The 13,946-nt window shown below is 38.4% G+C and overlaps 1 protein-coding gene across 3 annotated transcripts in view; it reads left to right on the top strand.

The window, feature by feature from the left end:
- RIC1 (RIC1 homolog, RAB6A GEF complex partner 1) overlaps nucleotides 1–13,946 on the top strand; it is a 159,628-nt gene that overhangs the window by 27,763 nt on the left and 117,919 nt on the right. For 2 of the 3 annotated variants that reach the window (XM_043997970.1, XM_043997896.1), the window contains exon 2: nucleotides 9,633–9,740. The exons of the other annotated variant lie outside the window; for it this stretch is intronic. In XM_043997970.1, the coding sequence (XP_043853905.1) occupies nucleotides 9,633–9,740 (108 nt within the window). The remainder of the gene's footprint in view (nucleotides 1–9,632; nucleotides 9,741–13,946) is intronic. 3 annotated transcript variants of the gene reach the window in all.

Consider the following 13,946-nt stretch of genomic DNA (forward strand, 5'->3'; position numbering starts at 1 on the left):
TGTCTACATTCTTTATTGACTTTGTGCCTTTCTTCACTTAATGTCAGAATCTAGGTCCTTATTAGGAAGGTATTCAAATTTTATATATTTTTAATACTTAAAAAAAAAAAATCAAGATCCACATTTTCCTTCCACCTCCCTTCCTTTTCTCCGTTGAGAAAGCAAATGAATAAAGTCCCCTCTTACAAATATGTATATAATAAAGCAAAACAAAATTCTGCATTGTCCATGTCTGGGAAAAAAGGTCTCGATATGTACTCTTGAATCCATCATCTCTTATCAAGAGCCTGTTTCATATGAGTCTTCTGAAATTGTGGTTGGTCATTGTGTTGATTAGAGTTCCTAAGACTTTCAAAGTTTATTGTTATTATCATATTGTCATTATTATGTAAATTGTTCCCTTGGTTTGGCTTATTTCACTCTTAGTATATACAAGTCTTCCTAGGTTTTCTGTTGTTTTTTAAAATTCAGTTTTATTTATTTTCAGTTCTGAATTCTTTCCCTCTTTCCCCTCCCCCCCCAAGAAAAACAAAACCTATTACCTATATATATATATATATGTGTGTGTGTGTGTGTGTGTGTGTGTAGTCATCCAAGGCAAATTTCTGTATTAGCCTGGGGGCAGCATGGTTGGGGAGGACAGAAATGAGAAGAAAAAGAAAACAAAATTTGCTTCTGTCTATATTCTTGAGTCCATCAGTTATCTGGAGGTGGATAGCACGTATCATCATGAATCCTTTGGAATTAAGACTGGTGATTGATGTTAATCAGAGTTTGCTAAATCTTTCAAAGTGTTTTTTTTAAAACACTTTTACTGTTATAAGTTGTCCTCTTCGTTCTGTTCATTTTTCATCAGTTCATACAAGCGTTCCCAGGTTTTTCCTGAAGCCATCTCCTTCAGCATTTCTTATAACACAGTATTATCAAATCACATTCAAATACTATAACTTGGTCAGCCTTCTCCCAAATGATGGGCACCCCCTTGATGATCATTACTTCTTTGCCATTACAAAAAGAGGTGCTATAAATATTTTTTGTATATGTTTCCTTTTTCTCTTTCTTTGATCTCTTTGGCTTATAGACCTGGTAGTGATATCACTAGGTCAAAGGGTATAAACATTTTAATAGCTTTTTGGAAATTGAAAGGCAGATTGCTTTTGAGAATGTTGACCATAGTTCACAGCTCTACCATCAATGCATTAAGGTGCCTGTTTTCTTAAAGCACCCTCCAGCATTTGCCATTTTCTTTTTATTTTTTTTTCTTCATCTTAGTCAATCAAGTGGATCTGAAGTGGTACATCAGGGTTGTTTTAGTTTGGATTTCTTAAATTATTTGTGATTTAGAGCATTTTTTTTCATATGGCTATTGATAGCTCGAATTTCTTTCTCTGAAAACGCTATCATATACTTTGACCATTTATCAATTGAGGATTGACTCTTACAAATTTGACACAATTCCCTATTTATAGAAATGATACTTAACTTATTAGACAATCAACTTGCTACAAAGATTTTTTCCCCCTGGTTTCTTGCTTCTCTTCAAATTTTAGCTGCATTCAATACAATGATCCAAGACAGTCCTAAAGGACTAATGATAAAGTATCTATCCAACCAAAAGAAAGAACTGATATGGATTGAACACAGACCAAAGCATGCTACTTTTCACTTTCTTTCATTTTTTTCTTTTATTCAAGTTTTCTTATACAAAATTACTAACATGGTAATGTTTTACATAATTGCACATGTGTAACCTTTTCCCCCCTCACGGAGAGGGGAGGGGAAGAGGGATTGAATTTAGAACTCAAAAGTTTAAATAAAAATGTTTATTATTTTTAAAAAATTTTAGCTGCATTGTTTTTTTGGGGCGGGGGTAGAACCTTTTAAATTTTATGTAATCAGAATTGTCCATTTTACCTCCTGTGAACATCTTCATTTCTTGTTTGGTCATGAACTCTTCTCTGCACCTCTAATTTGTTTATGATGTCATTCATTATGTCTAAATCATTTGGTGGTTGGCTTGGTATATGATATGAGCTGTTGATTTATACCTGGTTTCTACAAGTCTGCTTTCCAGTTTTCCCACCAGTTTTTGTTGAATAGTGATAGACCAGGTACTGTGGTTAAGTTTTGGTGTTGCAAAGAAAGGTAAAAACATGATCCCTTGGTACTTGAACTCATTTTGGCTTTTGCAGTATTTTTTCTTTGACCTTGAAGCTTTGGATTTTGCAAATGACTGTGCATACAAAAAAATATGTATATGTACACACATACACAGAGAGGAGGAAATCTAAGAGGAAAGGTACAATGGTGGAAACAGGAAAGGCCTCTGGGATATGCTCTTGAAGGAAGCCAGGGAAGCCAGGAGGTGGAGGAGATGAGGAAAGAAAGTATTCCAGGCATGGAGGACAGCTGAGTTGAAAGTTGGAGGATAGCGTCTGAAATAGCAAGAACGGCTTACCTTGCTTGATTGTAGAGTATGTGGAGGGTGGGAAGGTAGGAAAGGTTCAGGTTTTGAAGAGTTTTAAAAGCCAAAGGGAGAATTTTATATTTGATCCTGGAGATAATAGGGAGCTACTAGAGTTTATTGAATTAGGAGGTGTAATGGTCAGACTTTGGCTTTAAGAAGATTATTCTGGAGGGCGGGGGCAGAGCCAAAATGGCGGAGGAAAGACAGTGAGCTCTCGAACTCATGACACAGTCCCTCCAAAAAACATCCAGATAACGCCATAGGAAAATGCCCAGAGCAGCAAAACTCACAGAAGAATGTGCTGAAATCATCTTCTAACCAAGAACAGCTTGAAAGGTCAGAAGGAGGGAGCTGCTGTGCTGATACAGGAGTCTAGCCGAACCCCACAGTCACCCTGACACAGATCCAGTCCCAGGAAGGCCTCACCAGAGAAGCAGACCCCTAGAGCCTCTGAATCAGCTGAAGCGCCAGTGTTATCTGGAGCTAAGCTCACAGTCTGGTGAGTGGGCTGAGCCCTGGGCAGGGGGGAGACTACAGGGGTCTATGCTGGTGTTAAGGCAGAACTTGGATTTTATACCCCTGCTGAGAACCAGGAGGCAGGCTTGAGTAGCAGTGGCCCAGGTGGGGGAGGGGCACAGGCTCCTCAAGAGCTGACAACCACAACACACAAATTTGGTTGATTAGCAAGTTGGTCTGGAATCATCTAAGGACCAGGAAACAGGCAAGGCAAGTGAAGAACCTGATTCTCCTTAAATCATACCACCTGGGACTTCTTAAGCTTGGGATACTGCAGCCTGGAAACAGTGTCCCACTTTAAGGAGCTAAAAGTTAAGTAAAAGAAAGGCAAGATGAGCCAACAGAGAAAGGTGAGGACCCTAGAAAGTTTCTTCAGTAACAAGGAAAACCGAGGGGCACCCTCAGAGGAAGATGTCAATATCAGGGCCCCTATATCTAAAGCTTCCAAGAAAAATATGAATTAGTCTCAGGCCATAGAGGTGCTCAAAAAAGGACTTTGAAGATAAAGTTAGAGAGGTAGAGGAAAAAATGGAAAGAGAAATGAGGGTGATGCAGGAAAGGCATGAAAAAAAAGTCAACAGCTTGAAAAGTCAAATTGGCCAAATGGAAAAGGAGGTACAAAAGCTCTCTGATGAAAATAATTGCCTAAGAATTAGGATTGAACAAATGGAAGCCAGTGACTTTATGAGAAACCAAGACACAATAAAGCAAATCCAAATGAATAAAAAAATAGAGGGCCATGTCAAATATCTTCTGGGAAAAACTACTGACCTGGAAAATAAGTCCAGGAGAGATAATTTGAAAATTATTGATCTACCTGAAAACCATGATCAAGGAAAGAGCTTAGACATCATCTTCCAAGATATTCTCAGGGAAAATTGTCCTGAAATTCTAGAAGAAGAAGCTGAAATAGAAATTGAAAGAATCCACCAATCACCTCCAGAAAGAGATCCCAAAAGGAAAACTCCTAGGAATATTATAGCCAAATTCCAGAGCTCTCAGGTCAAGGAGAAAATATTGCAAGCTGCCAAAAAGAAAGAATTCAAGTACTGTGGAGCCCCAGTCAGGATAGCACAAGATCTAGCAGCTTCTACATTAAAGGACTAGAGGGCATGGAATATGCTATTCCAGAGGGCAAAGAAAATGGGATTACAACCAAGAATCACCTACCCAACAAAACTCATCATAATCTTTCAGAGGAAAAAATGGGACTTTAATGAAATAGAAGACTTGCAGATATTTGTGATGAAAAGACCTGAACTGAATGGCAAATTTGACTTTCAAATACAAGACCCTAGAAAACCATAAAAAATTGGAGCTGGGGGACATACCTGGGGCGACTGTCTTGTGTCTGAGACCGAGTTTTGGCTGGGATCCCCCTGGGTCCAGGGGTGATGCTTTGTCCACTGTGTCACTTAGCTAGGTGATGACATCTTTAGGGTTAAATTGAGGGGTGAAGGGAATGCACTGGGGGAGGGGGAAGGGCAGAGGTGAAATCCTACATGAAAGAAACAGGAAAAGGCTTATGGAGTGGGGGAAGAGATGGGAGAGGAGCAGGGCAGTAAATGAATTTTACACTCATCAGAAAAGGCTGAAAGACCTTAAACTCATCAGATCTGCCTCAAGGAGGGACTAACAGACACACCCAATTGGGTGGATTAATCTATTTAATCTGGGCATTAAATGAGCCTAACACTCATCAGAATTGGCTCAAAGACCTCAATCTCCTTAGAATTGGCTCAAGGAGGGAATAATGTACACACTCAATTGGATGAAGTAATCTCTCTAACCCTGCAGGAAAATAGGAGGGGAAGGGGATAAAGAGAGAGGGGCAAAAGAAGGAAGGGCAGAATGGGGGAGGGGACAGACAGAAGCAAATCCCTTTTGAAGAGTGATAGGATGAAAGAAGGTGGATAATAGAATAAATATCATGGGGAAGGGAATAGGATGGAAGGGAAACAGTTAACAATAGTCATCATGAAAAAGAGAAAAGGGGGAAAATTGTACAAAAAATATTTATAGCAACTTTTGGTGGAGGCTAAGAATTGAGAATCAAGGGAATGTTCATCAATTGAGGAATGATGGAAAAAGCTGTGCTATATGATTGTAGTGGAATGATCTTGTGCTACAGGAAATGACAAACAGGATGATCCCCAAAAAACCTGGAAAGATTAATGAACATCAATTATATAGTGAAGTGAGCAGAGCTGGGAGAACATTGTGCATAGTGACAGCAGTATAATTATTCAATGAGCAATTGTGAATGACTTAACTACTCTCAGCAGTGCAATGATCCAAGACAATCCCAAGGAACTAATGAGGAAGCTTACTATGCACCCCTATAGAAAGAACTGATAAAAAGAACACTTGTGGATTGTTTAAAAAAAAAAAAAGATTACTTTGGGGACTGGAGTGGGGAAGAGACTTGAAACAGGGAGACCATGCAGAAGGCTATTGAAATAGTACAGGTATGAGGGTGGCTGAGAGAAGGTGAAGACATACATGAGGATGGATGGAAGGGAACAAATATTTATCAAGCCCACTACTATTTCACTGTGCTAAATACTTTACAGATGCCTCATTTGAGAATATTTGAGGAAGAGGACATTAGATTTGTGTGGTAGCATGAGTTGTCATTTCAGCACACAAAGAATGAATGTTTGCCTATACACAGAATAGAAAAGGAGGATTGCATGTGAAACGACAAATCTCCCCTGGGTCCAGCTTGTTACTTTTTCATTGAGAGGAGAAATTATTGTGGGAAGGTCAGCAACAATTGCTAACAAGTCACTCCCAATAAGAGCCCTGGGAATGGCAGCACCTCCCCAGAACACCAGTCCTGCTTCCATCACAGCCGTCATTCAGGGAAGCAACTCCATTGGAGAAGGGACCAACCATCACCACCAGCTACCAACCAACTGCCACCTAAAGGGCAGGGACCCAGCAGGGGAAACCACTGTCACTACTGTGATCCACCATCTTCCTTCAAAACGTGGTGAAGATATCCCAGTACCCTGAGCAGCAAAGCGGGGTAATAATAAAGTTTCCAGCCCAGTGCCCTCAGCTATCATCCTGGGCAGCAGTCCCTGTGGAGGTATAGACCAAGGCAGCCACAGCTCCTGAACAGCCAGAAAAGAGTTGTTGCAAAATGGTTCAATATCAGAAACTGCTTTCATTTTATCAATGGAAATGACGTTAAAGAAGAAGTATTTAATACGTTTTGCTGCTGTACCCCAAGGACCATGGGGCCTTTCTAGCTCCATTGTAGCTGAAACCTCCCATATGTGTTTCCCCCCCCAATAAAATATGAGCCCTTTGATGGCAGAGACCATCTTTTTTGTTGAAGCTCCAGCACAGTATTTTGCACGTAGTTAGTGATTAATAAATGCTTTGTTCATTCATTCTTTTTTTTTTTTTTTTTAGTGAGGCAATTGGGGTTAAGTGACTTGCCCAGGGTCACACAGCTAGTAAGTGTTAAGTGTCTGAGACCAGATCCGAACTCAGGTACTCCTGACTCCAGGGCCGGTGCTCCATCCACTGTGCCACCTAGCTGCCCCCATTCATTCTTTTTAGAAAGGTATACAAAATTCAGTAGAGAGAGTGGGTAGCATAAGGGGTCGAGAGGAGACCTTGAAGATGGGAAGATTTGAGTTCATGTTGACCTCTGTACTGCTCCTGGGACCATAGCCATTTAACTCACTTAATCTCTTGGTGCTCTAGGCAATTCTTGAGACTTTAAATTGCAGAGAAAGGTGTGGACTTGCAATATTAGAAGTTTTCCTCATCTGTTCTCTTACTAACCAGAGAACACAGGTCCTATCTCCTAGGTGGCACAGTGGGTAAAGTACTGAATTTGGATACAAAAAGACCTAAGTTCAAATTCTGCTTCAGATACTTAATAGCTAGCTGTGTGATTCTGAACCCTAGAAGGTTTCAGAGAGCTAGTCACTATTGTTTTCTTAGTAATGCTACGCATAAAGCAGTAGGTTTCTCCAAGGGCTGAGTTGTTTTCTCACATGGTTTGGTAGCAGAAGATACATGTAGCAGAAGGTTCCATTGTGCAAAGACATCTAAACCTAGTCTTTAAGAGGGCCCTAGAGTTTAAGTCCTACTTTCTAATGTCTAGTGATGGAGAGAGAGTAATAGGTGTTTTGTGTCTCATAGCCCCCACTTACCTAGGTACTTAATACTAATGGAGGGCTGTGCTATCATTATTATCATTATTATTATTATTATTAACATTTTGGTGATATGAGGCATAGTAGGTAGTGTATTAGTGTAGTCGGTTATGGGTGCTGAATTTCAGGAGACCTAGGTAGACTGGTCTGTGAATCAGTTGCATATAGGCATTTTGAGTTCTTGTGGGAAAGGTTTAGAATTCATCTGTCTAGAAATGATAGTTGAAGCCGTGGGAGTGAATGAAATCACAAATTGGGAGTAGATACTAAAGAGAAGAAGGTAGAGGATTGGAACCTTGAGGAAATACGTCTATTAGGGACTTGGGAAGAAGAAGGGGAGCTAGTGATTAAGACAGTAATGAGAGCTGTGGGAAAACCAGGAGACTGCAATGTAACAGAAGCCAAAGAGAAGAATTGCAAGAAGGAGGAGCTCCCTGGTATTGCCATGTTTCAGAGAGCTCAAAGAGATTGAAGACTGAGAGAATAACATTTGAATTTATTAGGAGATTCCCTAGAAATACCTTGGAATATTTTAAACTGATTGATGGGGATAGAAAATGAATAAAAAACAGGGGATTGAGAAAAATAAATGAGTGAACAAGTGGGATCAGTGGCCTAAAAACTCATAGGCTTAAATTTGGCTTTATTATTAGTGTCACAGACATATCGTGAAAACATTACTGTTTTGTGAAATTTCTGAAGTTATTTTTTAAACTGTAACTTTAGAAACTGAAAACTCTATCCCTATTTATTGCTCAGGGCATCAAGTTTGTACTCCTGCTGACGTTCTGACCCTACTATTCAGTCATGATCAGTCACTCCACAAGCATGTATTATGAGCTTATTTTCTGGGCAATATGAATACAAAGGCACTACCACTACCACTATGTGGACCTCCGGACCCTTCAGTAAAGGTTTTTGTTTTGTTTTGTTTTGCAGGGCAACTGGGGTTAAGTGACTTGCCCTGGGTCATATAGCTAGTAAGTGTCAAGTGTCTGATGTCCAATTTGAACTCAGGTCCTCCTGAATCCACTGCCTCACCTAGCTGCCCCCCCCCCCCCCCCCGGTTTTTCCTTTCACCTAAAGTGCCCTCCGCTTTCCTCTTCTCTTATTCTTCTTCTTATTTTTTTTTGTGGGGCAATGAGGGTTAAGTGACTTGCCCAGGGTCACACAACTAGTAAGTGCCAAGTGTCTGAGGCCGGATTTGAACTCAGGTCCTCCTGAGTCCAAGGCCACTGCTTTATTCACTGTGCCACCTAGCTGCCCCCTCCTCTTCTCTTATTACAAATTTTTTAGGAAACAACTCACCTTTCTTTTATACACATATATTTTTTATTTAGTATTTTATTTTTCCCCAGTTATATGTAAAAATAATTTTAACATTCATTTTTAAAACTTTGAGCTTCAATTTTTTTCCCTTCCACTCCCCCCCCCCCAAAAGGCAAGCAATTCAGTAGAGGTTATACATGCGTAGTTATGCAAAACATTTCCATATTAGTCATGTTGTGAAAGAAAACAGACAAAAAAACTCAAGAAAAATAAAGTTTAAAAATATTATGCTTCACTGTGTATTCAGACACCATCAGTTCTTTCTCTGGGGATGGATAGCATTTTTATCATAAGTCCTTCAGAGTTGTCTTGGATCATTGTATTGCTGAGAATAGCTAAGTCATTCATAGTTGATCATCTTACAATATTGCTGTTATTTTGTACATAGTACATTTCACTTTGCATCAGCTCATGTATGTCTTTCCAAGTTTTTCTGAGAGCATCCTGTTCATCATTTCTTATAGCACAATGGCATTTCATCATAATCACATACTATAGTTTGTTTAGCCGTTCCCCAATTGTTGGGCATCCCTTCAATTTTGAATTCTTTCCTACCAGAAAAGAGCTGTTATAAATAATTTTTTACCCATAGGTCCTTTTCCTTTTTGTTTTTTATTTTTGTTTGGATACAGATCTAGTGGTCGTATTGATAGATCAAAGTGTATGCATGGTTTTATAGGCCTTTGGGCATAGTTCCAAATTGGTCTATAGAACAGTTGAATCAGTTCACAACTCCACCAATTAATGCCTCCTTTTTCACAAATCCCCTCCAATAACAAACCACATTTCTCGTGAAGACTTCTAACTAATGTAACTTACACTGATCTATGAACTCTTATAGCACTGAAGAGTTCATGTCCTACATGCTCAATTATATAGTACATTTTATCTAATGGTATTTCTCCCCTGTCCTTACTGCAAATCCGTTGCGGACAACTCTATCATACATATATGTTTTATCCCTCTTAAGTCTCAGCTGAGCACATCACAGTAAACATTCAGTTGAATATTGGCTATTTTGCCTTTTCAAAATCCTTTAGATATTTGAAGAGAATTGCCTAAAATTACTTTTCTGGTTGAAATTATGCTGTGCATTGTTTTGATGTCAATAAAAATGCAACTTTTTTTTTTTTCTTGGCCAGCCTAGCGTGTTAATCGTAACCTACAAGGAACTGGCAAAATCATCTACTCAGTTTGGATCCTACAAGCAAGTTGAATGGAGGCCAGATAGTACCATGATAGCTGTATCAGTAAGTAGGGGATTTTCTAGCTTTGATAGTACCTTCTTATAAAATAATTGTTTTGTGGTGTTGAAAAAAATTATCTTTGATAAATGGCCTTCCTATAGCTATGCACATTGATTTGAAGCCATTTCTTCTTGAAAAAAATTTTTCCCCTTTAAAAAATTTCCCTGGCTTCTGTGGTACTATGTTTTCTAGGTTCTTTTCTTTCTTACCTGTCAAGTCACTTATTTGTTTCCTGAACTAGTTTAACCTTTTCTTCCCACTCTGCACTCTTTTCATTGAAAAGTCAATTTCTTATTACATCAGCTATTATTTCTATGGAGATGACTAAGAAATCTGCATTTCCAGCCTTGACTGCACCTATTAGTCTTCCAAACATCTCCCCTTGAATATCTTTCTTGTCATCACCTAATTCATTTAATGTGTGAAACCAATGTCATCATCTTTATGCCCAAGTGAATTCTACTTCGGGACTGCTCCATTTTTGTCATTGGTACCATTTCCTACTAGTCATTCAGACTTGGAATCTTAGACATGGAAAGGAATTCAGTGGTCATCTAATCAAAATTGTAGCTGAACGCATGTCCTCTCTAGGGTATATCTATCAAATGGTTGTTCAGTAGTTATTTGAAGATCTCTAGCATAGATTGAATCATTGCCTTCTGAGGCAACCTATTTTACTTTTGGATGGCTGTAATTGTTGGAAATTTTTTCTCTGTAACACGTTTAAATCTACCTCTCTGCAACATTAACCCATTGCTCCTAGTTGTCTCCTTTGGATCCAAATGGCACGATAACCTTCAGATACTTGAAGACACCTACTCTGTCTCCTCCTGGTTATTCTGTTTTCTAGACTAATCATCTCTAGTGTCTTCAAATGATCCTTAGAGAATTTACTCAAGGCCTTTCACTGTTCTGGTCACTTTCCTCTGGATATTATCCAACTTATCCATCATTCATAAAATGGACCCAGAATCGAACATAGTAGCTCAGATATGGTCTGACTAATGCAGAATACAGTGAGACTATTACCTTCCTTGCCCTGGATACTATTTTTTAAAATCTAGGTCACATGAACTTTTTTGCCTATTATATCATACTCTTGATTGGTACTGAATTTGCATTTCACGAAAGTCTTTTAGTCATGCCACCCTGATCTTCTATTTGTGTAGTTGGGTTTTTGAACCCAAGTATAAGAATTTATATTTATCCCTGTTAAATATAATATAATTAGATTGGGTCCAATTTTCTAGACTGAGATATTTTTGGATCTTGACTATGTCATCCATTATGTAGCTATACTCCTAGCACTTTGACATCTGTAATTCCTCTCTTTTCTCAAAAGAGTTTAGAAACTGACTCACAGTCTTTCTGTCTACTATAGTCCTTGCATTTATGCTTAGGGACTTCATTTTACCTGTTGGTATCCCCTTGAACATTCTGACCTCCCAAATCATAAACCTAATTAATTCCCATGACCTAAATCTTTACTTTATTAACATGAATATGGAAGTTCATGTCACTGTCACCTATAACTGTGTCACCTTCATGATCTTCATCTCTGAAATCCCTTTGTCATCACAATTTCCTATCCTTTCATTTCTGCCTCATCTTCGATTGTCCTAAATATCTTTTTCATTACTCTGACTTCTGGTCTTTCCATCTTTATCTGTTCTCTGAGTCTATCACTTCTGTAATGACCTCACATTCCTAACTTCCCAGGTCAACTATGCACCCTTGCCCTATTGTCCTAATGCTATTCCTCAACCTCAAGTCATCCCCACCATCTACCTTTTTTGGTGTCTGCTCTGTTAATGCTATTGGAGTAAGTGCTGCAACTGTGGTCACTGGATCCCATGAAATTGCTGTTATTTAATCTTAGTTGGGCCTTCACTGCCACATTGCAAACCATTTATTCTTCCATGTTTAAGGAATCACATTTCCCAGACTTTTCCAAGCCTTTTACTCAAGCTTTTATGTCTTCCTTATCCAGCCTCTTAGTAGATGACTTTTCATCCTGGTCTATTTTAGGAGTTTCTTAATTTCCCCTTCTCCACATATTAGAACCCCTGCACATTTTCATATCTTTTTCTTCATTGTTATAGTTTCCAAGGAAGGGATGACCCTTTAAGTTAAGGAAGGAAGGAAGGAAGGAAACATTTATTTATTTATGTATGTATGTATGTATGTATGTGAGGCAATTGGGGTTAAGTGACTTGCCCAGGGTCACACACCTAGTAAGTGTTAAGTGACTGAGGTCAGATTTGAACTCAGGTACTCCTGAATCCAGGGCCAGTGCTCTATCCACTGTGCCATCTAGCTGCCCCAGGAAACATTTATTAAGGACTGTCAGTGTTCAGGTACTATGCGAAGTGCTTTACAAATATTATCTCATTTGAGCCTCATAATATCCCTGTGACATAGATGCTATTGTTATCCCCATTTTACAGTTGAGGAAACTGAGTCTCAAGGAGTTTAAGTGATTTGCCCAAGGTCACATAGCTAGTAAATGTCTGAGGCAGGATTTGAACTCAGGTTTTCCTGACTCCAAGAGCAGTACACTATCTACTGTTCTGTGTCCTATCCATCTCTCCAAGTTTATCTTCCACTACTTTTCTCTATGAATCCTTCCAAACTCATAAATTCAATATTAACTTGATGTTTGCATGCTCAGTTCTATGCCTTTCATCATTCTTATTCTCTGCACTAAAAATGCCTCCAACTCTATATCCCTCTACTTGTTGAAATCTTCCTGGCTCCTTTCAAGTCCTCTTTTTCACTTCCCTAACTACCCAGCTCTTAGTAATCACTTCCTTTTATAAATTTCAGTAACTTTTATTGGCTGTACTACTCATTTTGGTCAATCAACAAGCATTTATTAGTGATGACCATGTACTAGGAACTGTACTAAGTGCTGGGATTAAAAAGAAAGACAAAAACAGTCTCTGCCCTGAAGCGTTTTCTAATGAAGGAAGCAGCATATTAATGGCTAGGTATATACAAGATATATACTGAGTAGAAGGAAGGTAAGAGGAGAAGGTACAACTGGATGAGGAAGAATGAGAAAGGCCTTTGGCTGAGGGTGGTATTTAGCTGAGTCTTGAAGGAAGCTACACCAAGAACTGGAGATGAAGGGGCAGAACATTTTAATGATTAGCATATGCCATCTAGTACTACTATTTTTATATCTATATACACACATGCATATATACGTATATGTGATATATGTATATTTATATAGTCTCTCACTAGATTATTAGCTTCTTGAGAGCAGGGGCTATGTTTTATTCCTTTTGTTATTCATAGGTCTTAGCATAATATCGTCTTTACACATGGTAGGTTTTAATAAATCTTTGGCACTGATAGATTGGCTTTTTATAATTGAATGGATACTGAATCTCTTCTAAAAACTTTAAGTAAAAATGACAGATACAGGGGATTAAATATATGAAACCTAATCAGAATTTGTTGGCTACTGCAGGATCTTCTCCTCCTTTAAATAAACCAGTGGGGTTTTTTTTGTTTTGTTTTGTTTTTTAGTGAGGCAACTGGGGTTAAGTGACTTGCCCAGGGTCATGCAGCTAGTAAGTGTTAAGTGTCTGAGGCTGGATTTGAACTCAGGTACTCCTGACTCCAGGGCTGGTGCTCTATCCACTGCGCCACCTATCTGCCCCTAAACCAGTGATTATTAATAAGAATTCTTAAGTTGAATCCACCCATTATTAAGTGTCTTAAATAAAAAGTTATGTAAAACTAAAAATAAATTAATCACAATATAATTTTTCCTTCTGTGGCTTTTAATTTTAATGAGGGAATAAAGTTCATTTCAGTGATTAATCTTAATCTTATTCTATTTGTCATTTCTTAACTGTCTCCAATCTGTGTTAGTATGTAATTACATTTTCTCTTACAATTATGAATGCCTCAGGTTCCTTTTTTTCCCTAGACAAACTTTCATTTTTATGCATATTTGATGAATCCCACTTCAGCATTTACTTTTGTAGCTCTAAAGTTGTAGCTCTTAGAAATAGTGTTACCCTATAATAAAAAAATAAATTCATTATATTGCTTGTCCATTCTGACAGCACATAGTTCTGTTGTCTCAGTATCTCTGATAGAAAAGAAATGTCTTTGGGCAGAGAAATATTATTCAATGAAGATATTCTTTTTTTTTTTTTTTTAATTTTGAATTTGTCTCCAGATTCAGCATAG

This window comes from Dromiciops gliroides, chromosome 1, assembly GCF_019393635.1.
Source record: "Dromiciops gliroides isolate mDroGli1 chromosome 1, mDroGli1.pri, whole genome shotgun sequence".
Classification (NCBI taxonomy): Eukaryota; Metazoa; Chordata; class Mammalia; order Microbiotheria; family Microbiotheriidae; genus Dromiciops; species Dromiciops gliroides.